The sequence below is a fragment of the Salvelinus sp. IW2-2015 genome, linkage group LG2 (assembly GCF_002910315.2).
Source record: "Salvelinus sp. IW2-2015 linkage group LG2, ASM291031v2, whole genome shotgun sequence".
NCBI lineage: Eukaryota > Metazoa > Chordata > Actinopteri > Salmoniformes > Salmonidae > Salvelinus > Salvelinus sp. IW2-2015.
The window spans coordinates 19,031,162-19,054,243 of record NC_036839.1 but is presented as its reverse complement, the minus strand read 5'-3'; the positions used below and the strand labels follow the sequence as shown (position 1 = coordinate 19,054,243).

The 23,082-nt window shown below is 43.1% G+C and overlaps 1 protein-coding gene across 1 annotated transcript in view; it reads right to left on the bottom strand.

Moving 5' to 3' along the window:
* Positions 1-6,419: 6,419 nt before the first annotated feature.
* The window catches only part of LOC111976301 (rho GTPase-activating protein 15-like), a 43,665-nt gene continuing 27,002 nt past the window's right edge, over positions 6,420-23,082 (bottom strand). The window contains 3 exon segments of the mRNA XM_024005095.2: positions 6,420-7,081; positions 12,604-12,709; positions 20,089-20,223. Coding sequence (XP_023860863.1) covers positions 6,898-7,081; positions 12,604-12,709; positions 20,089-20,223 — 425 coding nt within the window. The 3' untranslated portion in view covers positions 6,420-6,897.

The following is a 23,082-nucleotide window of genomic DNA, read 5'->3' as shown; positions in this document are numbered from 1 at the left end:
GAGTGCTACGGGGCGATAGTCATTTAGTTCAGTTAGCTTTGCCTTCTTGGGTACAGGAACAATGGTGGCCATCTTGAAGTATGTGGGGACAGCGGACTGGGATGGGGAGAGATTGAATATGTCCGTAAACACACCGACTAGCTGGTCTGCGCATGATCTGAGGACGCCTTGCGAGGGTTAACACACTTCAATGTCTTACTCAAGTCGGCCATGGAGAAGGAGAGCCCACAGTTCTTGGTAGCGGGCCACCAACACACTGTGTTTATCATGACACAAGGCGAGACCCAGATGCAGACACAGCAGGCAGATGGTTGGAGTTTAAGATCTTTAATAATCCAAAAAGGAGTAGGCAAGAGAATGGTCGTGGACAGGCAAAAGGTCAAAACCAGTTCAGAGTCCAGGAGGTACAGAGTGGCAGACAGGCTCGAGGTCAAGGCAGGCAGAATGGTCAGGCAGGCGGGTCCAGAGTCCAGAAACAGGCAAGCGTCAAAACCGGGAGGACTATAAAAAGGAGAATAGCAAAGGCAGGAGAATGGAAAAAAATGCTGGTTGACTTGGAACATACAAGACGAACTGGCAAAGAGATACAGGAAACACAGGGATAAATACACTGGGGAAAGCAAGCAACACCTGGAMGGGGTGGAGACAATAACAAGGACAGGTGAAACAGATCAGGGTGTGACAGTGTTATCCTCAAAGCGGGTGAAGAAGGTGTTTAGCTTATCCGGAAGCAAGACATCGGTGTCCACAACGTGGCTGGTTTTCCTTTTTGTAGTCCGTGATTGTCTGTAGACCCTGCCACATACYTCTTGTGTCTGAGCCGTTGAATTGCGACACTACTTTGTCTCTATACTGACGTTTTGCCTGTTTGATTGCCTTGCGGAGGGAATAACTACACTGTTTGCATTCTGCCATATTCCCAGTCACCTTGCCATGGTTAAATGCGGTGGTTCGCTTACAGTTTTGCGGGAATGCTGCCATCTATCTACGGCTTCTGGTTTGGGTAGGTTTTAATAGTCTCAGTGGGTACAACATCTCCTATACCCTTCCTGATTAACTCAGTCACCGTATCAGTGTGTTTGTCAATATTATTCTCTGAAGCTACCCGGAACATATCCCAGTCCGCGTGATCAAAACAATCTTGAAGCGTGGATTCCAATTGGTCAGACCAGCATTGGATAGTCCTCAGCACAGGTACTTTCTGTTTGAGTTTCTGCCTATAGGAAGGAGGAGCAAAATGGAGTCGTGGTCAGATTTTTTGAAAGGAGATTGGGGGAGGGCCTTATATGCATCCTGGAAGTTGGAGTAACAGAGGTCGAGTGTTTTACCAGCCTGAGTGCTACAGTCGATATGTTGATAGAACTTTGTCAGCCTTTTCCTCAAGTTTGCTCTGTTAAAATCCCCATCTACAATAAATGCAGCCTCATGATATGTGGTTTCCAGTTTGCATAAAGTCCAGTGAAGTTCTTTGAGGTCCGTCGTGATATCGGCTTGAGGGGGGATATACATGGCCGTGACTATAACCGAAGAACATTCTCTTGGGAGATAATACAGTCGGCATTTGATTGTGAGGTATTCTAGGTTGGGTGAACAAAAGGACTTGAGTTCCTGTATGTATCACAATTACACCATGAGTCGTTAATCATGAAACATACACCCCCGCCCGTCTTCTTCCCGGAGAGATATTTATTCCTGTCTGCACGATGAACTGAGAACCCAATTGGCTGGAACGACTCAGACGGTATATCCCGAGAGTGCCATGTTTCCGGGAAATGAGTATGTTACAATCCCTGATGTCTCGCTGGAAAGAAGCCCTCGCCCTGAGCTCGTCAACTTTATTATCCAGAGACGGAACATTTGTGAGTAATATACTCGGAAGCGGTGGGTGGTGTGCGCGCCTCCTAAATCGGACTAGAAGACCACTCCGAGCACCTCTCCTCCGCCAGCGTTGTTTTGGGTCTGCTTCTGGAATCAGTTCAATCGCCCTGGGGAGTGCGAACAAAGGATCTGCTTCAATTCAGTATGACAAAAGGAGTCTGTATTGAAAACATGTCCACATCAGGGGAGATACCTATTTAGGCAATACCTAGCTGCTAGGCTGCTCAGTCCTGGGCCTGGGGTCTATCTACTGTTGGTTGACACTGGCCCTGGCCTAACACACCTGAAACCAATAATGAATGTTTCACTAAGATCCTAAAGCTGAGTGGGGTGTGTTGGGTTGGGGCGCAGCAGGGACGTAGACCCCTAGGGACAGGACGGGGTGACCCAGCTATATTTGCAAGTAGAAACAGCTCTACAGTACTATTAGGCCTGTGATATGAATTATATGTAGTGTGTACGGTTTCTGTGTATTTTATTTCCAAACCTTTCCTTGAGACATAAAACAAAATGGGAAGGAAGTTGTGTTGAGCAGATAGTTGAGTTATTGACTAGCCTGGTGGGGGTTGGGCTTGCAGGCGGCCCTGGCTGGGCGGTCTGGCTGACATTTTATATAGAGGATGTCTGAATAAAGACAATCAAAAGTCTTTGTATTTTTTAAAGAGTTGTTCCTTTGTTAGTATATTGGTTAAAGGTGCAACACAATAATGATTCTTGAATTATCATTGATCTAGTTCAATCTTATCAATCATTTAAACATATTTAATAATGATCTCTTACCTAGCTTGACGACTGGACAGATTGTGTAGAAATGCAGGATATTAGCTTGAGATGCTCCCAAAAATGGGAGGACCCTAGACACCCTACCAGGTTAGGTCCCCCCCCACTTCTTAAACCAAAGTTGCGTCCCTGAACAGATGCATATCTGTATTCCAATACATTAGGGCCTAATGAATTCATTCCAATTTACTGATTTCCTTATAAGAACTGTCAAAGGGAAAATCTTTGAAATTGTTGCATGTTGCCAGTAGAAACCGTGTCATAAGATAAAGTGCTACCCAGTTAACTTTATAGTAGCCTACATGCAACACTAGTTCTCATCATGCTATGTTGCTGCATTTGTTCCTAGAACACGATAAAGGGAAAAGAAAATGCATAAATTCACAGTGACAAACTTATAAATACGTCTTTGAAGTGGCAACTTCATTTACCACATCTGTAAACTGAATTTAGCAAATCAAGCCTTAACCCAAGCGTAGGCCTATCAGAGGACTTCTGAGACTGTCACAGAAACACGGGGAGTTATTTAAAAATGCAACACTTGAGGAAAGAAAATACATTTTTAAATAAAGGCCAGCCTCAATTTTCCATGAGGATTCTGATGAGCCTAGTCCTAGGAGAGGCAGCATTAAAGGTACAGTAATTAGCAGAGCCCGGCTAGCTCTGATTAGTCCACATTAGCTTTTTACAGTTGCCATATGGGCCATTTAATTTCTCTGTGACGGTGTTCCCTGATAGAAAATGTTTAAAGGGGGAGGAATGGAGAAAGGAGTTTGTCCTCAAGTGACACAGTCATATGCTATCAATATGCTGCCATGTTCTTTTGGAGCTGGGGTTGTGTTTTAATAGGCCTGGTGGTTAGAACGTGGCATGCGTTTCACAGGGACACTGTATTGTTATGCCTCCATTTCTTCTTTTTGAAGGATTTTTTATACTAAAGAAGGCAGACGTCCGTTGCCATGAAGCTCTTCCAAAAAGGAACAAAGGGGGGCTATTCCAAAACAGAGTGGTCGACAGTTATTATATGAAATCACCACACATAGAGAGGCTTGGCTGGGAGAAGGAAAACAAACCGGCCACATTCCCCCTGTACTGTAGCCTACTCTGACTCACATCTTGGTTATGGAGTTGGACAGAGGGGTCCCAAGCTGAACGTAGTGTCATATGGCAGCATTGTCATTCTTCTGTAACCTCTCCCTTATTCACAGACCACTCTGCAGTTAACCCTGGTCCTATTATTTATACTGCCCTATTTACATTACATATTTATGTTGCCAATTACTTTAAGCATATCCTTCCTACTCTCCGTCCAACACTTCGACAACCCCTTTTAACAAAACAAGCAAATGGATGAAACATTCCCATGCAGCAAAAACTCGGTTTCTTGGATCCAAGACCACATTCATGTTTTTTGTCAAAAGTTGTGTAGAGAGTGAAATGTGGCGCTGAAATCATTGGTGGCCTGCCGGGCTCGTTTGGTCTTCGAAAGTGTCTCTGCGTGCCAGGAGGGAGGTCACCCAAAGCTGGAACTCGTTCTGTCTTTTATTCTCCGTGGAGATTTAGTGAAACACAACCACAAAGCTAGTTTAAGTATGTCACTCTCCCATCGTTCTCCCAGTTCTCTGCCAAGGCATGAGACATCTGATTTAGAGAATAATGAAATGCAGAAAAATGGCTTTCCCATAATTAGACTTTCTCTTATCTCTGCTGAGCTCTGTAGAAAAAAATAGCACATTCCATAATGGCATAGTCTTTGCATTGGCTTTTAAAAAGTGTATAAACAGAAACTTCTGTTAGGGGGTATGAAAGCAGTTGGCTGATTTGAAACTGATGTGAATGCTGTCGTACAGTACCACACAGCTACAATTGTATCTCTGGATTATTTGTACACTCAATCCATATGGAGATATGCTGACTGAGAAACGCTTTCTGACAGTATTTACACAAATCACGTTTCTCCTCAACAAATAGAATAGTTGGTTGGTGCCCTACCAGAAGATGTAGTGATCTTGATTTAACTTGGAACATTTTGATTGGACGTGGGTTTGTCACACTAGACAGGGCTCCTGTTMCTTTAGCCTTATCTCTCTACATGCTCTTCCTCAAATAAGCTCTACAGGGAACTGATTAGTACATCCACAACGGGTCATCTACCCAGCTCTATAGTGCTGTTGAGGAGTATGAAAGCATGGCACCTTATTGCCTTTCAAACGACTCTCAACCTACTGGGAGTAAGACTAATTAATTATTTGATACAGGTTCTTTTGACATACTTTGACTTTCAAAGTGGCTTTAAAGTGGCAGCTTCAGAGTGGAAGCTCTTTGGACTGGTAGTCTATGATACTATATGCTACAGATGCTGTAAGTGGTTGGTGCTTGAGGGTGTGTCTGGACCATCCCAAATTACATAGATCCATTAGTCCTCCTGGTATAATGATATTGATTTAGGACATGTTCTAGGACATCTGTTGTCATTGGTGCAGTATTGCAGAGTTGTCATCATACTGATATTTAGACATCGTAAAATGGATGACCACATTGACAAAAATGTATCTACACAGTCTATGGCTTTCTTGGGGTTTCTGCATCCACAATGAAGACAAACAATTTTCCTTGAGGGCAAGTCTGCAGTGTTGGCAAACCTGCGACTCCTGCTGTATCTTAAAAGACAAGAGACTCCTACTCCAGCCGAAAATACAAAAATAGCACACAGCGCAACAAAGCTTTACTCCCAGAGAGCAAATGGTCAGAGCAGACAGGGAGTGTGTTTCATGTGGTCTCTAGTCATATAAGTAGGAGCAGAGCAGCTGTGATCTGATAGTGATGGAGAACATCTTGTCTGAGTGACACTGCCCTGGCCACTAGTGACCAGCAGAGGGTGCTGATTCACCCCACCCTCCCTCTGGTCTGACGTAGAGCAATGAAGAAGTGGTGCTGCTGACCAGCTTTGGATCAGTCTGGATAAATCAAATCATTGACAAAAAGCCTAAACAAAGTATTTTCCTAGATTAAAGCTTTTCCCCGATCTTCATCAAACATTCAGGAATTAGATTCACTCTTGAATTAAATGATCCGAAACAGGTTTGTGTATAATCTGTACTGTATAATCTGTTGTGATTCTCTTGTCATGAATCTCTCAGGTGTTTCAGATCCCTGTAACTTCTTACAGTATACAGTGCTGTACAGAAAGTGTTGTGAGAATAGAATAAGGAGTTCACTGTGTACAGTACTGGACACGATGGCAACTTTAAAAGTGTCACATTTAAATAGCATTACATAAGTCTAGATTAGGGAGCCTGTTTTAATTGCAGCCGTGCTTTGAGGAGCAGGGCTGTGTAATAGGAGCTGACAGACGTATGATATGAGTCCTGTGATCACTTATTAGACTACAAAGGCTGTGGCTGCTCCTCTCTGCTCTGCTCGCCCTCCCATGCATTTACACTGTGATTGACTGTTTTATTTCAGGGACAGCTCCATTAGTTATATTTCGATGAGTGGTCGTTCGTCAGAGAAAATTATTAAAAGTAATCATCTCATCCGGGTTGTCTCTCTCTCTCTCTCACACACACACTGTGTGTTGCTGTGTGTGTGTGTTTCTGTGTGTAGGTAGGCTCCTCTGATCACCCAGTATTCATGCTCCATCATTGTATATGTTTGTTTAACCCCTAAAACAGACATTTGCAATTGGAGGAGGAAGGGAGACTTTTTCCAATGTGCTTGTGGTTTCATACAATGCATATGAAAAAAAACAACCTCAGTGCTCATATTCAAATGATTATTTTTAATTTCCAAGTGTGTCTGAGACAGGCTCTATGCAAATGGGCCTGTCTCAGACACACTTGAGGATGATGCTCATTCACAGACTTGAATAAAGACGGATTTGAATGCATCACACAGGCACACACAGATAACTTAACATAGTATCATTACTTTTGTCAATACTTCATTCATGATACTGTAGCTATGCAGTATAAGGCAATGGAAGAGCCAGACCACAAAATAAGCTATTTACTAGTATGCATTCACTATAGCACAATTCAGAAATCACAGTTTGGGTCCTGGGTTCAAGAAGTGTAACTAACGATATAGTAAAATATAAATGCTATTAAAACTTTAAGATAAGGTGTAAATCCTCACTATTAATAATATATTACAGTAATACTAGCTCCAAGCTTTAGGCACAACAGGTCCTCTTGTCTGTTCATGAATCCATCCATTGCTGTAGATAAAATGTCCTTATCACTTCTTCTCCAGGCCGAAGATCTCTGGGCTCTCAATGAGGATGAACTCCACTATCTGGTTCTGATAGACCATGTTGACCGCCATGTTCCCACAGTCCAGCTCAGGCCACATGAGTGTCGGGCCAAACACGATGCTGATGCCTTGTGTCGACATCAGGTTTTTCCGTGAACACGTCAGAATCCTGCAGAGAGATAATGGTTAAATTATCTGTGAAAATAAGAGAGAGCTTGGATTTAGATGGTTGAGATTGAAACAATGGGATATTAACGCATGAGTCACGAAACAAGGTTTTTCCAGTCAACATCAATGATCATCACAAAAACAGACATCTCATTGCCACTGGAAAATGGTGGATCATTTCTGCACACATTCAGTAGATTTGTTAGCAAGGCTGATTTTTACCCTTGAGTGGCCCCTGTTGAGAACATCTCTTATTTCAGTATTGGTAACTCTGTATATCATTTGTGCAACCAGCTTTGTGTACTCAAAGATCCAGGTTCAGCCACAACTAAACCTCTCACTTCATGCCACACATTCAGCACCGTCAGTCAACTGCGGAACATCTATTGACTCTAATGTATCTGAATAGGGATAGTTACAAAATAAATCTGGATGGAGTTTCAGTGTAGAGGGGGACTGGATAAAGCGGGGGCAGGAAATTAAGAAGCACATGCAACTCTTGTACATTACATACATGCTGTACGATTCTATGCCGCAATGAGGAAACTGTAGATGATATTCTCTCCTGTACGATCTGCATTTGTTTCACTGTACAGATTGCCTCGCCTTCTTCCTTGGCCATAATCCATTAGATATATATTTCATTATCTTGACATGAGCAGTATGCTATGCAGGGTGTATATAAGGACTCAGTGGTTGTACTTTCTGGAGAAAGCACAGAGAACGTGATACAGGGAGGCTTTTTGAGAAGTATTCTTCCTGAGCTGAGGCTTGGCTGTGGGACAAAGACCCAGGCAGGCCCAGGCAGGGGGACCCACTCCGCTCCAGTCTCTACTCCCTCTGTGGAGGAGGCTGCCGCCCACAGGCCTCTGGGCCCATTATGGAGTGAGGCCTGGAACGGGATYGAAGGGCTGTGGCGTGGGGCGCATCTCCAAGCTGTCAGTGGGATCTTGATGGAGCGTTCTGAGGTGGGATGGGGTCCCTCCGTGCCCAAAACGGATCCACACAGGGCCTCTCAGCAGATAATTGCATCCAAAAGGTATTGTCAGGGTGCCAGGCTTAGGCACTGCAGCGCTGCGGCGTCTGAAGCTGGTCTTTTGGAAAGCCCTAAGTGATGTTATCTATGGCTTACATGTCATAAAACAAAAAGCAAAATAAAACAACAGTCTGCATATTTTTTCCATTGCCTAAATGTAGTGCACATGTATAGTAAGAAAACACACACTAGAAAAGTTCAATTTTATTTCTTTACCTTTTTCTCCAAAGTATGGAGTTAGTATTCTTTGTGACAAGTACTATAATAGTTAAGTTAACATAACATCTAGCTGATGTAAAGGCAGGTATGCAAGAGCTCAATCAGGATAGACATCTAAGATGGACTGACATTCACATTAGGGATAGTCTGTCTAAACGGTTGATTTCAGTGCTACAGTATATGTCAATAAAACACGTGTCTGGAAAGGTCACGATCKGGCTGTATCTCTCACCAATGGAAATATGCCTCTAAATGGTTAATCATGTGGGATGGTCAACATCTTGCTCTGCCACATGTCATTATAATATCGACCCGGCGTGTTCATGCCATGCATATTTCTCAAGCTCATTACTAAGAGAAAGGCATGATGATGATCCAACCTGACATAATCATTATGAATAATTATCCTCATCTCACTTTAAGCCAAAAAATTATATTTTCCATAAAATATGCTATCATGCTACGGTGTCAGAGCYAATCTGTATCAATGTACTGTGGTAATTTATGTATAGTAATAATGCAATAGTGCTAGCTTTAGCAATACCATAGTAGCTAGTACTGAACAGTGTCTCCCTGTGCCATAATGCTAGTAAGGCACAGAACACTGATGTCTTGGAAGGAACTATATTGTGAAAAGAGTGCCATAATTGATTCCAGACGAGAGCACTTACGTTCACAGGTGGGAGTGTAATTGCAGGAAGTGAAATTCACTGCCACCTATTTATCGGTGCTAGCAAAGCAGAATTAGAGATTTACTGTCACCGCATGCAATGCATGTGCTGTAAGATTCTGGTAAAATATATATTTCAGGGGATGACTGGGAAAAACAAAGTTTACTGAACGCACGTACTTGAGGTGGACAATATGATGTGCAAGTGCTTTTTATTTTATTTTTGACTTTCTAAATACAGTTGTATTCACCTGATGAATAGAGTTTCTATCCATGCATTTGCCATTACTGTAGGTCTGTGTCTTTGCATGCATGTATGTCCATGTGACTAAGTGTTTTGGAGTGTGTCTTGGAGTGAAACCTGATTAAAATGTGTACACGCTATAATTTCCTATTTATGTCTGCAATTAACCTCAGCCCTGTGCCTGTGTACAGTACATCACTGTTCTCTGCCTGTCTGACCATCAGCGTTTTAACTTAATTAGAACACTGCGATGATCTAAGGGTCTGGATTACCATGCCTAATGGTTCACTAATGATCTCAAATAAGGCGACTCAATTATTAAAGTAATTCCACTGTATATTATTATTATTCATTATTAAAGTAATTCCACTGTATATTCACAGAAGGAATACATCACCTTACTAAGTTCTCAGGATCAGTCTGCCTCGGCACAACGGAGACTGGTATAACTTACTGTAGACTAGCTATTCCTCATCTCCTCTTCCTCTGACTACAACGGCTACAACCTCTAACACTAGCTATACTTACAGGAAACAAAATCACACTTCAAATACTTCACACCCAAACTTGCAAGTAATGACTAGTCACCAACACCCTGGCACAGTGTTTCTAAAAAGCCATGGTGGCAGACACAGCTCATATCAGCAATGTCCATCCTACCCTACCCAGAGAGCTGACCAGAGGGGACTCGTGATTTGATCTGACGAATCATTGATGTCTCCTACATGAGCTGACGTGCACGGCCCAAGATGCCAATGGTAATTAATTAGCATCTAGTTTCTCCAGGCGGGGCATGACAGAAAATGAGAGCTGGACCATGATGGGGTCCCCTCCTTCTTCTTCTCCTCCTCCTCCTCCTCCCCTCCTTCCCTCCTCCTCGCCTGGAAGGCTCCTCCTAATTGGGTCAGGATCACTGACTCCTTCAGGATCATGGGACAGATAATAAATTGAGGTGGGGATGGGAAGAGAGAGAGAGGAAGGGGCAGGGAGCCGGAGGAGGTGGGGTGAGGAGGAGAGGGGATGGGGGGGTGGTCTAAAGCTCGAAGGTTGAAACTATAAGTGTCAGTCTCGTAAAGTGAACAGACAGCGCCCCATTTGATCTGAACTAAAAATACCCCATGGGACCAAACATTTGAGTTGAAGTGTTGAAAAGTTTCCAAGCAGCGAGCATCTTCTTGGTGCACTATGGTTAAACAACAATGCATTGGATCATGGCAGTTGAGAGCCAATCATAAGAGCTGTCCTAGACAGACCTATGTCATCCATTCTGGTTCAGCAGCACCCATTGATTTAGATTCCTCTCCTAGCCTTGGCTGTGGCTACCTATCACACCTATAGAGGTTTGTTTTCCACTCTGTAGTAAGGTCAGTGGGAATTGAAAGCCCATGGATGTTTTTAAAGCCCTTGTGGTAAATGGTACAATGAACAGCAGTGACAAAAACACTTACAAAAAGTAGAATAAATAGAATGGCTAAGTGAAGGTACACTTCAGAGAATCTGGTTTCCTTGACCACATCACCACAATGCAAGTACACAGCTCGATATTGAAGCCAGACCCTATGGATTGGGGGGAAAAGGAACACTGGTTCCACAAAGGCAGAGAATGAAGCCACAACAAAGCAGTCAGAAAACTTCATAGACTCCTACATTACTGAAGGCACAGCCAACCCAGCCAGGACCGAAATAAAACCGCCCAGTGAAGCCTGGGATCATAAACCACTCTTCCTTCTGGAATAGAAGTTGTATAATACGGGAGGCAGGGACACACATTCACACACTCTGTAATCTCATTTGATATCCTCGATAAGGCAACATGCACCACTGATAAGCGTTTGTCAGRGTAAACTTCGTACTCTCATCCTTTACCTCTAATTGTCTTTATAAGATTTTCTCAGTGTTCCCCCTCTTTTTGCTCTTTGGCAATCTCAGAGAATGTTTTATACACTGGTCCTGTGCGCCCTCCTATGCTGCTATGTTCTTCTCTTTGGGGGAAAAAAGGCAAATAATAAATGTAAAAAATCACACATGATCCCAATTTACTGTGGTCTGGTGTGAAATTTAGATTAGGCAAACGCATCTAGCCTATGAGAAATAAGGAGTGGAACTGGAAGTGAACGCGGTATGGAGCGAGACAGAGAGCGAGAAAGAGGGAGAGAGAAATAAGTGAATTAAAGCTAAACCACATCAATAGGTAAGGGTGTGGTAGCCAAAGTCCTGGATCTGGTCCCTAGAGGCCCGTTCTCCTGCCATTCTGTCACATGAGACGTTCTGGCTTGATTATTTGCATGGTGAGAGGGCAGGGAGAAGTCATTTTGTGGTGGGGGCAGACTTGGAGGCACTGCCTGGGATTTACTCTGTCCCCACAATCCCCTCGTAATGAAACCGTGTGAGCAAAACAATGTGTCAGTAACATTACTTCACTCAATCCATTGATAGTTTTTATGAGGATATTATTCAACATACTCTATTATGCAAAGCTGCATAAAGGAGCTGCAAAGAAGAGRTGAGAAGGACTGAGAAATAGGATAGAAATGCCGCTGAAACCATTCCTTGAACTAGGTGTGTCATTGCTGAAAGAGAGAGAGAGGGAACGAGAGGTAGAGATAGGAAGATAGAGAGAAAGGAGAGAAAAAGAAAGAGCCAGAGGAGGGAGACAGAAATAGAMAGAGAAAGAAAGAGAGAGATAAAGAGATGGAGATGTTTTGGGGTTATCTCTGCAGGCAATTCTGCATGGGGATATGAATGGGGGATTTGGACTTATTGAGGGACCTGGCATTCGAAAGCAAACAGACAAACACACACGTCCTCTGCTGTAGCCAAGGGGTATGTTCCAGTTAGGGAGGGGCTCATCAATCTAAAATGAGTCATTTGGCCTCCTGTGTGGGGTGGTAAATATGGAGAAGGGTAAGATGGGATAGAACACCTCTCCTGGGACATGGGTTTAGCCATATGGCCCCTTTAGCCTGGCCAGGACAGTCAGAGTGGACCGGGGCCAGGCAACTTGCACACGCAGGCAGCACTGAGGTCATTTCCCCCTGTCCTGCACACATGGGCCTGGGATGCCACGGTCGGGTGGGGGAAGGGGGATAGGAGGGTCATATGTAACTTTCTACAGAGCTTGATGTTTTAGTGTGACCTCTCCGTCACCCTTTACAGTACGTTTGACCCTCTGTTGTCACTCTACTTTTTAAAAACACTGGGCTAATAGAAAAAATAKTATTTATGAGTTAGTAGTACTACTACTGTAGTACTGTAGCATTCGCCTACCGCATTCTACAATGCATCCGAATTCTGGACATTGAATACAACATGTTCTGGCTGTGCTCCAATGACATTAACAGGCTGTGAACTTACGTCTGCAGGTGTCTGAAGAGTACTCTCATGGTGTCCTGGTTGGGTTTAGGGAGCTGAAGTACTAGCTTCTTTATCGCCTGCACCTTCTGCTTGCCAGCCTTCGTCTCTGTTCAGAAGGAAGATTTGGAGGAATATCGTTATGTGGCAACACTATAAAGATTGATTATCCAAATGTAGATGTTTGTCTGATTATTCACATTCAATTCAAGAGTATGTGAGACTTTACTTTGTTTTTTTAATGGATGATCATTATTGTTATTACTGGAAACCATTAGAGCCTTTCTGTTACTTTAACACAACACTTGGCTGACCAATTAGCCATCCCAAGGGAACGTCCTAGTCTCCAATGGGGAGTCAGATGGGCCCTTACCCATAATGACTTATATAGATGGCAAACTGTTTGGCAACAATGTGTCTGACCTATGACCCTTAGAAATGGTTAGCATACATCATGTTGTGCTAGCTGATGGGTAACACTCTTAAGACCGGACCTCCTCTCCCGATACACATGCCTGCAGTACACTGTTCTGTAATAGGTAAGAGGAATACACCAATGAAATCTCTCAAACAATGTGCATGTCTTTCAATGAGACTTTATTTGATTGTAATCAAACCAAATAGAAACCTAACACTATGGTCAGATGAGTTAGATAATCCCAGGGAGAAAATCCTCGATGATTTAGTCCTCATAGGGGCCAGGCCAGGCGGGGACGTCAATACAACCAGTCCAGGGATCAAGCTCCTTTTCCACCCCGAATTCCACCCCAAAACAACTTTGCGTGTTATTAATCTGAACAGATGTTTGCTTTCTGTATTGCTACTCCATTTAGGAAGAGTTGGGTAAACACGTGTGAATGTGTGTGTTTATGTTGATGTATTTGCTGAAGAGGGAGAGAGTGAAAAGTACTTGTAAAATAGTTTTTGTATTAAAACAAGACAAATCCAGTCCTCAATCCCTGATAAATATGACAAGAAACTGCAACACTCAGTAACACATCTATAGTCCAAAAACTGTCCCATCCACTGTGGCAATACAGCCATGCAACACCACCCATCCATCTGTTGAAACCTGCTATCTGTTTTTTTATATCCACATCCTGCAAAGAGGTGACAATAACCTCATGCTTGCTCTACCCTCCCTGTACTCACTGCTCAGCATCCTTCTCTGACCTCCAAAGGAACCCACAGGTTAGGTTAACACTAATGGCCTAATGGAGTCTACTCAGCTCTGCTTGTTCTCATTACCCCAGGTTGTTAGCAGACAGAGCCGCAGAGCGAGGCGAGGACAATGTTTGGCCCCCTGTCTGTCGTACCGTGGAGGCTCCCCTTGAGCACGGCCAGAGCAGATGTCTGCGTGTACACCGAGCTGGCACAGGCACAGGTGGCAGATGCCCACGTCGGGTGCCAACCCTGCCAGTTGGGCACAGATGGACAAACCCGTTCTGGGAGAGAGAGTAGGGCCCCTGACCTTCTGCTCTAGGTGAGCCTAGCCTGAGCTATGCTCTGCGCCGGCCCGGCAGGATGGAATGTGTGGCAGCTTTCCCTGCCTGGCGGACAGGCTGTCACTCTGAACAGAGTTTTCCTGTTTAGTTTTTGTCCTCAACATTAACTATGACTGGAAGTTATCACTGAGATTATCTGAATTGACTAGAGATGACCCACTCTGACATAGATCAGGCGATATATCTGTTAAGTACAATGCAGAACTGTTTATAAGAGGCACCTTCTGCTACACAACTAATCAATAGTAGGCCTCACCCTGAAATATTTAATCTAGTCTACATTACTGGCACAAAGGACATGATTCATTCATTACTTTGCCGTTGGTGGCTGACATATTGGAGATGCCCCTCAGCTCACCATTGTGGACAGATGGCGAGGACAGTGTCATTAATTTAAAGCAGGCTGAAAATGCCCTGTTAGGATTATAGCATCTACATTTGCTGATTCACTCCAATGTACCACACACTGAAACATACAACCTGACCCAAAAGTCACACAGGGTCATATAATATGGCACTGGATGAGCAATGGAGCCAGATGAATACGGGTAATACTGCTCTTCACACAWGTACTCTAAACCAGAAGATCATTTTCAGCCTTCTTATAAATGAAGTTGTGATTATTTAATTGACTGAGCTGACTTTTGGCAACCATAGCAAGCATAGAACATTAAGTGTGGTACCATTTCCTGGAAGATCCCATTTCCTTTTTTTTTGCAAATCCAATATTGTTATGAATCTGGCATGGACAGGAGTAAAGCCTCTCAATGATGGGAAACATCTCAAGGGATAGAGCGTACCCCACAGAAGACTAAACGAACATTAGTCATGTCAACTTTAGTCCCCGGCTGCAGCATTAGGAAGCTTTTGGGCACCTAGAGGGGATTGAGTGATTTATGAGCTGCTATGACAACAGACCATTACAACTCCCCATCCAGGTCTGTATACAACAACACAAACAAACACGGCTGTGCCAATGAAAATCAATACTGTGTATGGGGTGTAACCCATGGAATAGTCCTTTGATCCCAAACAAATATTTAAGAATTGCTGATCTGTATAGATTGGAACAAGAAGGTAAATGCCAAACCAATGCATACAGGTTTTGAAACCTGTAAGTCTGTAAGCCTACAAGCATTTCGCTGCACCTTTTATACCTGCTGTAAACTGTGTACGTGACAAATAACATTTGATTTGTTTTGTTTTGAGGTAACAATTTGGGACAATACGATTTATGAAATTGTAGACATTTTTTGCATTTGTGCAAAGTTACTTTCCTAGTTATTAAACATTCGCAATGTAAATCTTAAAACCCAATGTTAGTAATTTGAGAATGTCAATAGCTGTATATTCATAGAGATTTCAGTGAGAACCAATTACTGTACAATAGCCTCAAGTTTTTCTTCTCTTTTTGATTTCTGATAAGTGTTTCAATCGGTGACACAGTGACTAGATACACATTCAGCATCTAAACCTCTGTGTATATAATCCCATTATAAACGTGGAAATGTATTTTGTTTCAGGAAATCTAGCTGTACAACCTCATCTCCAGGCTTAGTGTACTGCATGGCTCACTAAAGCCCCGTCAAGGCAAATATTAGCAGAAAGCAAATAATCCTGCAGGTTGTGATTAAGATTTTAAATGGATCCCAATTGTGTGCTTTTGGTTAATGAATAACAAAGTCTTGGAGGATGGTGTCTGTAATTTATTAAACATGAAAAGCTCCTTGATGAAATATAGAAACTAGATATTTTTGCATTTCAAACGATTTGCATGGCCAGCTTACTTCGCATGCAAATTTGTTTTAGAGCGTTATAAAAAGAAATGAACTAATAAGTACCATTGAATGCCCCCGTTTCATGAAAAGGTAGTATCTTCAAGTATCTTGATCAAAGGTAAAACTTAATTATGAGGAATTATTATTCTCAAACTGAAACGTTACCTACTAACTTAAGAAGTCTCAGCACAGTAGCACAGAAGTGCAGAATTTCTAGATCGTTTTTTCTAATTTGTTCAATCTTTAATTGCATATTCATGAGAGTGCTTTGCACCACATTCCCCGTTACAGAAAATACACAAACATAATTAATACTCATTATGAACACAGGTCGTAAGTTAATAATCCATCTGTGATTATGATGAGTGCTCTGTATGCTCTCAATAAGTCAGAAATAGAAACCAAACAATGTCAAACTAATAAAAACAACTCCTTTGTATGCTACAGGACTTGTAGGGCTCTGGGCTCTCTGCCTTTCTGTGATGTGCGCTTTGTATTTGAGGTAGACTATAGAATGCTATTCTTTCCTACTGTAATGGTGATTATCAACTACGCCAGATCATAAATACGTGCAATTATTCATATGTAAATTATGTGTCTCTTTGAAGCTTGAGAAGTGGTGTGTAACCCAAGATGACCTGGAGATAGCGCTGGACTTTACCATTTTCCAAGAAAATATGCATCTGATGAGCTGGCCCAATTGTAGTCTGGCCCTTCCTGTAGAATGTAGGATATCACCATTATAACCACAAATGCATTTCAAACAGATACCAAACACTATAGAGAAATGTGATTCTCTCTTACGTTTGTCATGTTCAGGCATTTTGTCTTCCCTAATCTACAGTATTATCATAAATACTGAACCCACATTGGTAAAGTTATTGCTTAAGTGGGTGAATCAACCAACCCCAACTGAGACACAATAGATTCCCTCGATTCTCTCTGCAGTAATGTTTTTCTGCTGTGTTTCTGTTTCTGTGTCAGTATGGTGAATAAATAAGAGCCATGTATAAAACTGTGCTAGCTAGTTAATGAAGAGAAAGTCCCTGGCTTGGTGGAGATGCGGAGGGAGCAGTATTTAGACTTCTCTCCTCGTCTGTGTGGCCCAGTTACTAACTCACATGACTCCATTTCCATGGTTACTGAGGGCATAGACAAGGACCAAACAACTTGGGAAAATATGCATCTTTTTCTAATTAGCATTTTTGAATTAACAGCAGAAGAATTTTTAGGATGCCAGCCAATCTGAAGTTCTGGGAGCCAAACATTTTAAGAAAATCACTTATGTTAAGAGAGTTGAAATCTTTGTAAATATCAACAGTTAAACACACACATGCATGCATACAGATAGCATCCACTGAGCCATGAACATATAACATCTTAGTTCTTGTAACCAGTGTAAAAATGTCTCAACCCAAGACTCCGCTCCTCCCCCGAAACATTTACACTTTTACGGCAACACTTTCAATGCCGCCACCATCCTCTACAAAACTATAGAAGCAGTGCTCTAACAAGATCAAACTCAATTCATCAGTGTTTGCATTGATTTGCTTGCGAAACAAAAAGGAGTGTTTGTCTGCGAGACAGGTGGCTGGAGATTCCAGATACCCCTCTCTGATACTGAGGCCCACATGAATAATAGAACGTGGTAAGTTGGTGCCAGGATCACGGCCTGCAAACACAGCTGCTCCTCTCAGCCTTCCAAGAATGAACAGCTCACTTGGAAGGGAGACAGGGAGACAAGGCCTGCATGGACACCACCTGAGGACCTCAGACTGAACAACTAATCAAACCTACGGGGCTGAGAGGGAGGGAGGGGAGGGAAGGGGGCATCTGTTCATACAAAAGTAGAGAGAAAACAAATGAAACAGGAGACCAGAGAAAGAAAGAAAGAAAGGGAGGTGTAGGACTGAAGATATGATAAGTGTTTGCATTGTGTTTAGGATATTTAGGAGATAACAATATCATGTCTCCATTATCCGTGGCTGAGAAAATCCTTTCATATGATGTGAATGGACTGGACTACATCCAATGCTACACTAACCATCATGTTGTAGTACTTGTAAGTCTCTTTGTCCAATGGGACCCAAGCGCTTGGCCCATGATTCCGGTAACGACACTGCCCATTCGTAACAACACATGCACACTGCCCATGGTTCCAGTAAGCTGCAACACTGTTGGTTCTTGGAACGGTGGTTTCAATTAGAGACCTGGTGATCAGCTCACCTCCCGTCCACACAAGCCACGGACCCATAGGAACTCCCCGTAATGCAACCCCATTACAGGGCCAGTCAGCATGGGCAACACGACTCTAATGATGACGACCCATCATCTCCATCACCAGGAGACTCTCTCCCTGTCTCAAGGTCCTAAATAGGGCATGAAGTCAAACAACTGTTTACTAATAATGTGTTGGCTGCAGATTAGGCCTTGCTCTCATGTTCTGGACAGTTCAACCAGCTCATTATCTTGAACTAGGACGTCTTAAATGACGTGGGGCAGGTGATTGCCATGTGCTGATGCTAAATCTTCAGTCTTTTTTCAGTATCTTTGCAATGTAAATTAATGGTGTACGTCACCATATGGTCACTAATGCATCTATTTAGCTGCACAACTACATTCACTTAGTGGCGAATCTGTAGTGACTCCACCCCTGGCCGTTTCATCTCTACAGCGGAGCATGGCGTACCAGGTTATCCTAATTACACCTCCTGCTATGAAGGGCTTCCTACACTGCTAATTAGTTGTCTAAACGCTGTCTGAGACTCATCAGCCGTGCACATACTTATCTGATTAACTGGATGTAACCACCTTGAGCGCCAGAGGGGATTCTGGCCTACATTCTGGAGCATGTAAATATTTATTGCCAAATTATAGCACCACCTTGGGATTGTTTTCGCAATCTGTTTCCGGGGGCTTCGAGGGTCTCAGAGAGAATATTTGGGTATGGGATGGGACAGCATTGACAACAGCAGGCACTTTTGTACAAATGACACATATAGAACAAATTAAAAAATAAATAAGGGGTAGAAGAAAAAGCATTATTCAATATAATTTCCTTATGGTTCATCCATGGAGCTCCGGAGAGAGCTGATGGCCCCTGTATTCCAACCCTGAGGTGGGGTTACAGGGCCCAGGTAGCATTTCAACACAAGTGCACAACCTTTAACAGTATTGTTTACACAAGGTTAACACTGGCGTCAGTAGGACGGCAGCTAGGGTGGGAGCCGGAACAATGGCATGATGGGGGTTAATTGAGTCGTGGATTGGGGGCGTGTGTGTGGTGGGGTGTGTGTGTGTGTGTGTGGTGAAGTAGAGTGGAAGTATGTCGACACATGACTCAGTGTCAGATCTGATCTTGTGTTAGCTTCTGTCTGGACTGCCAGCCCTGGCTGCCGTGACCTTTGACCGGTGGAATTCCCCCCACTAACCACCAGGGGATGTCAGGGGTGAGAGAGAGAGGTGACCCACCTCACAGTTCTACAGCGACCTCTTTTGACTGGACAGATCGAGAGAGGCAGAGAACTCTGCTACCTTTTTGAGACCACCTGGTGTAAGTGGAGTCAATGATACAGTACATTGTACATGAGGCACAGAAAGAAATCCTGTACATACTGTGTAGATCTATCTGAATGTTTTAAGAGTTTATTCACCGCCTCCAAATGCAACCTAAAGTTCTAACTGAGGTTGTTCTCCTCTGGGCCCATACATACTGTATGTGCCAAGTGACCATGTGGAAAGATGGCTATTGATTTCACCCCTGTTGCTTAGCAGAGAGTGGAGTATCAATTTAGCATACTGTACCACGGCTCAATCCTCAGTGGTCTTTCTCTCTCTCAGCCTCTCTGAATGAAAAATCGTTTAGTGTTTAAGTGAGCTGCCTTGAGGACAACGTTTCTAGAGGCAAATAAAAGCGCATGGAGTACAGTATAAACAGGATTAATGCTAACACACCACAGGGCCTGATGCATGTGTTACTATGTAAAACCCAGGCAAGCCTGCCTATTTCACTGGTAGAATAGCAACCGTTACACAGTTCTGACACAAACCATTATTAATCTGGATCTGGAGAATTTCATTGCATTCCATATTTTCAGTCTTCTTGACCTCAAAATGAAAGTGACTGAAATCTGACTGCAAGCGCAAGCTTTGCGAATATGCTTGAATATGCTGACAACAACAAAAACTCTAGGCTGTATACTCACTGATGGCCTCCACAAACAGCTCAAATAATGTGAAGGGAAACAGGGGCTCTGGCAGCTCCCGGAAAAACATCTTGAGTGCCCCGGTGACGACGTGGATGTCCTCCCATTGGCTGTCGTCCAGGTTAAACTCCTCCTCTGGGACAACACCAGGAAGAGAGGGGGTAAAGAGAGAGGGGGGGGGGGGGGGAGAGGTGGAGTGGGAGACGGAGAAAGAGAAGGAACAGGAGCAGCGAGAGAGAAAAAGAGGAAGAGGGAGTGAGAGCGAAAAAAAGAACAGGAGAGGGAATAGAGAGGGAACAACAAAGCTTTAATTGGGAGAATTTGCAAAGGCTAATTACTATGCTAATGTTTACCTGCTAACAGCAGAGCTCACTAACAGGCTCCCAGCTACCCAGAGGTCTGATGAAGCCACATGTGTTGGATTGGGTTTCTGTTCTATACTGACATATACCCTCTGTTGAAATCAGTTAGTTCTGATAGGGCTGAGAATAGAGAAAACCCCTGGTAGTGACAGAGACAGGCCATCAGGTGACGAAGTGATTCAGAGGCACCAGGCTCAATATGCCACAGGAGGGGTGCAGGATGATCCAAAGCCAAGATGACAGGCCTGGAGGTCTGAAGACAGTGGAATGGTACAGCACAAAGTCACATTATGCTGTATGTTGAAACTGGAAATAAGCAATCGTTCGTTTCAGACAACCCTGTTACATGATAATAGGAATATAGTGCCATAGGCACTTCTGAATCATTTTCATAGAGATAATTATCTTAGAGCGATTTTATCCATGCTTTGAAATTAGAGTAATGTAATTGGCATGTCAAGATGATCTTAGATCTTCCCTTCCATCCTTGGCCAACCAAAAACAAAGGCAATGTGTTGGAGAGCCAGAGTCATAGAAAATTACATAAAGTGAGTGGGTATTTCTTATTTTTTTCTGCACAGTTTTAGGTACTCCCTAGAAAAAAGTCCAGACTTTCAATTAGCCAGCCTCTCTAGTGTGTGCACTTGACACATCTGAGCTGATTGCTAATCAGCCCATGGTTTCCTTGTTTGTACTGAATCCTGGTACAAAAACCCACTCAGGGAAACTGAACCTGCTGCGTTCTATGGTCCTGAAGGACATAGTAGCCTACTACATGGTCAATGTTTTCAACCCACTCTCACTTGAGATTGTACTGTACTGGCTCTATATAACTATGGGGGTTGGGAGCACATTCAGGATAAATGGAATGTGTGGGACAGAATGTAGGCACATGGTGTCATTGTGTCAGAATGCTTGGAATGTGCAAAATGTTGATGATGTCACTCTCCCCTCAATGTCCCGCATCACAAACCACTTCTTTAATCTCTAGGACTGCAGGGCACAGTAACAAATAATGGTGTATCTAAATAACAAGAAGGTTGCTAGCTACCTCAAGACAGAGAAATACGTTCCAGAGTGATAAATTAGGCTAAAGGTCAACCKGTCTATTCTTTATTCTCAGAGCCTGGACAACAACAAACGTTCTCTTGTTGGTTTGCTGGAGAAATGCCCCAGGAGTCCCTTACAGGAAACATTGGATAATTCAGATGGAGTATGTAGACGTGTTTCACTGGAGGCCCAGATCTGACTTGAATTCTCATGAGGGATGCTTTATCCTTCCTTTAACTCTGAAAGATCCCATTCTTCAGGTATTCGTCAATCATTTTTTACTTGCCAAAGAATGCCTTGTGATCCGTTACTCATTCACCATCAATAGGTCTCTACAGTTACTCATAATTAAGCTGTAAAGTAGAGTTACTCAGTAATTACCCAGAATCATCCATGATTATTGAAGATGGCGCCGGAGAGGATSGCTGCTGTTTTATTTGTTCTTAACCAACCGTGCTATTTTGTTCGTTTTTTCATATTGTTTGTAACTTATTTTGTACATAATGTTGCTGCTACCGTCTCTTATGACCGAAAATAGCTTCTGGACATCAGAACAGAGATTACTCACCTCAAATTGGACAAAGAATATTTCTTAAGAGTCAGACGGGAAGGATATACTCCAAACACCCGAAAAGGCCCTCACCCCGTCATTCGCTGGAAAAAGAAACTGAGATTTTGCGGAAAGAGATCGGGGTGCCTTGTGAGGATCAGGCGACGAGTGGCTAATCTGCCTTTGCCATCAGTACTGTTAGCTAATGTTTAATCGCTGGAAAATAAATTTGATAAACTGAAAGCACATATATCCTACCAACGAGACATTAAAAACTGTAATATTTTATGTTTCACTGAGTCGTGGCTGAACGGTGACATTAATAACATACAGCTGACGGGTTATGCACTATCGGCAGGATAGAACAACAGCTTCTAGTAAGACACGGGGCGGGGACCTATGTATATTTGTAAACAACAGCTGATGCACGATATCTAAGGAAGTCTCGAGGTTTTGCTCGCCTGAGGTAGAGGATCTCATGATAAGCTGTAGACTACACTATCTACCTAGAGAGTTTTCATCTGTATTTTTCGTAGCTGTCTACATACCARCACAGACCGATGCTGGCACTAAAATCGCACTCAATGAGCTGTATACCGCCATAAGCAAACAGGAAAATGCTCAACCAGAGGCGGTGCTCCTAGTGGCCGGTGACTTTAATGCAGGGAAACTTAAATCAGTTTTTCTATCAGCATGTTAAATCTGCAACCAGAGGGAAAAAAAAAAACTCTAGACCACCTTTACTCCACACACAGAGACACGTACAAAGCTCTCCCTCGCCCTCCATTTGGCAACTCTGACCCTAATTCTAAAATTCTATCCTGATTCCTGCTTACAAGCAAAAATTAAAGCAGGAAGCACCAGTGAATCGGTCTATAAAAAGAGGTCAGATGAAGCAGATGCTAAACTACAGGACTGTTTTGCTAGCACAGACTGGAACATGTTCCGGGATTCTTCCGATGGCATTGAGGAGTGCACCACATCAGTCACTGACTTCATCAATAAGTGCATCAATGACGTCATCCCCACAGT